General features: G+C 48.1%; 1 protein-coding gene across 1 annotated transcript in view; it reads right to left on the bottom strand.

Annotated features, from left to right (window-relative positions):
• LOC108299010 (killer cell immunoglobulin-like receptor 3DS1) overlaps positions 1 to 2289 on the bottom strand; it is a gene marked incomplete at both ends in the record, with an annotated part of 14782 nt that extends 12493 nt beyond the window's left edge. The window contains one exon of the mRNA XM_037735936.1: positions 2188 to 2289. Coding sequence (XP_037591864.1) covers positions 2188 to 2289 — 102 coding nt within the window. The remainder of the gene's footprint in view (positions 1 to 2187) is intronic.
• Between the last annotated feature and the right edge of the window lie 267 nt (positions 2290 to 2556).

Here is a 2556-nt window from a genome sequence, read left to right on the forward strand (position 1 = left end):
TGAAACACATCCGTGCACACACAGTCCCTTTATACTTGACAAAGGCTGCCATGTGCTTTAAGGTGGAATAGAATGTCTTCTCAATAAATGACACTGGACGAAAGAGTTACTTGTCTAAAAAATAAATGTAAATGTATTCTCACCTTATGAAACCACTGCTTATTTTTTATCTTCTTATTGTAAATATTATATGATTTATTTGTAAAATTGACAAATAAAAATTACATACAGTCGTCCTTCACTCTTCTGGGTGACTGGTCCCAGGATCCTCACTCAGATGCCAAAATCTGCAGATGCTCCAGCCTCTTACATGAAATCGCTTAGTGAGTGCAAGTAACCCTGCACATCCTCCTGTGTACGTCAGATCCTCTCTAGATGACTTATAATTCCTGATACAGGCTACGCACAGCTTCACTCGGGTCCATTCAACATACTTTTGCTTTTTGGAACTTTGTGGATTCTTTTCTCTGAATATTTTTTGTTTATCGTTGGTTTGATACACAGCTGTAAACCCACAGATATGGAGGACCGACTGTATATTTATAGTCTGAAAGATGATGTTTTGATAATTGTCCTTGTGGAGATGAGACTAACAAGGGCGATGACCCTGCAGATGTTTCGTCTTGGAATTACTCTGCGAGCTTTCCAGGTCTGCAGCGAGTAAGAATAGCACTTGTCCATCTGATTCACCATCCTCGGAATCTCCCCTGTGCTGCATCTTTGGATGGAAATTGGAGTCCCAGGGACACACCAGGCTCCACCTGCTTTCAGAAGCTCCCAGTCCAGGGGTGAGAACCCAGTGGAGAACATGGGGGGTTATATGGACATAGTCATGATAACACCAAATGTTTAGGCAAAAAAAAAGTCACATTACCTAACTCATAAGGGCAGACGTGTTTATTTGAAGAGAACTACATCAAAATTACATATAAAAAGAGCTTAAAAATTTTACTGATGACAGAAGGCTGCAAAATCCCTCAAAGTTTGAGGGAAGGTGGAACAGCATGAGGCAAGGTGGAACAGCATGTGTCTAAGTGCTGTGTTAAGAGGGAGCCTCTTGTTATGTCTGGATTTGTGAGTTCCTCAGTGTGACTGCAGTCTCAGGTCGGACCAGGAAGTAAGCCAGTTAGGTTGGAGAGGTGGGCAGGGGTCAAGTAAAATGGAGAATTGTGTGTTACGCAAAGGAGTGTGTTTTCCGTACAGCAGGCAGTGGGGACCACAGACATTTGTAAGCAAGAGAGAGCCACGTTCAGATTCACAGTGTGAGGAAGAGTGATCCCCTAAGATGGGGACTCACGCCTTCAGGTCCCAGCTGCTGTTACATTGGAACTGGCAAGCCGGGTTTGAGTCAGGGCCATTGTCTCCCTAGAGGACCCCCTCAGGCCTGTCTGTGGTGCTCACGGACAGGAGACAACTTTCAATCTTGGCTCCGCATTTGGGAGTTCCATGTACACACTGGTTTCTGTTGGGGGTCTCTTGGGCCTCTGAGAAGGGCGAGTGACTTTTCTCTGTGTGAAAACGCAGTGATCCAGCTGTGCGTATGTCACCTCCTGAGGGTCTTGTTCTTCAGAGTCCTGGAGAGATGGGAATGTTGAGTGAGGGAGGGGCTCACATTCTTCGGGACTATTAGGGAATAAGACTCCATGCCCGAGGCTGGGCCAAGGAGGACCTACCTCCCTGTTCACTGTTCTGTCCGCCCCAGGCTCTTGGTCCACTACAGCAGCATCTGTAGGAGACGGAAGTCATCAAAACCCCTGGGAGGGCCCTTCTGGGTCCTCATTTCATGTGCAGACACCAACACACAGGGGGAGGCCATGGGTGCCTGAGGCCCCTCAGCTGCCAACGACCTGACTCACACATTCTATCTCTCTGAGTACAAGGACCCCTCCCATGAAGAGCTCTCAATTCCCATCCATTGATTCTGTCTCCCACTTTCTGCGTGTCATGGAACCTTCTCCTGGATGTCAGTGGCGGCAGGGACGTGAGGATACAGTTCAGAATCAGGCAAAGGTCTGTGAGCTGAGGGCAGGGGCAGAGTGTGTGTTGCGTTCTCTAGAAAGCCCTGCCTCTGCGGCTCCTGCCTTGGGCCAGAGACCATCCTGCCAATGAGGAACACACACCTGTGTGCTCCCATCACGCTTCCCCACACGGCCCTGAGGTCTCTGGCCTCTGCTTCGTGAGACTTACTCTTTTTGGTGGACCACCAGCGATGAAAAAGGAAGAAGAGGATGATGAAGAGGATGATGACCCCTGAGGTCCCAATCAGAACGTGCAAGTGTCTGGAGTTACCTGGAGGAAGATGGGAATCCAATAAGAAGCTGACCACAGCAGTTCCTCTTCCTGCATTGTCTCTTATCTCCTGATTGGCAGGTAGCCACGTACAACGTCTCTTTAGGACAAGCACCCAGATGGCGGGAGACCCGGCTTTCTCCTGCTTTCTCAGTTACAGTTCTCATAGTAACCACAGAAATAGCTGATGATACAACTGCTTTGGTGTAGATGTTTGATGCCCTTCAACCCTCACATTGAAATTTAACCCCCAGTGTGGGAGGTTGG

This window comes from Cebus imitator, unplaced genomic scaffold, assembly GCF_001604975.1.
Source record: "Cebus imitator isolate Cc_AM_T3 unplaced genomic scaffold, Cebus_imitator-1.0 Scaffold1399, whole genome shotgun sequence".
NCBI lineage: Eukaryota > Metazoa > Chordata > Mammalia > Primates > Cebidae > Cebus > Cebus imitator.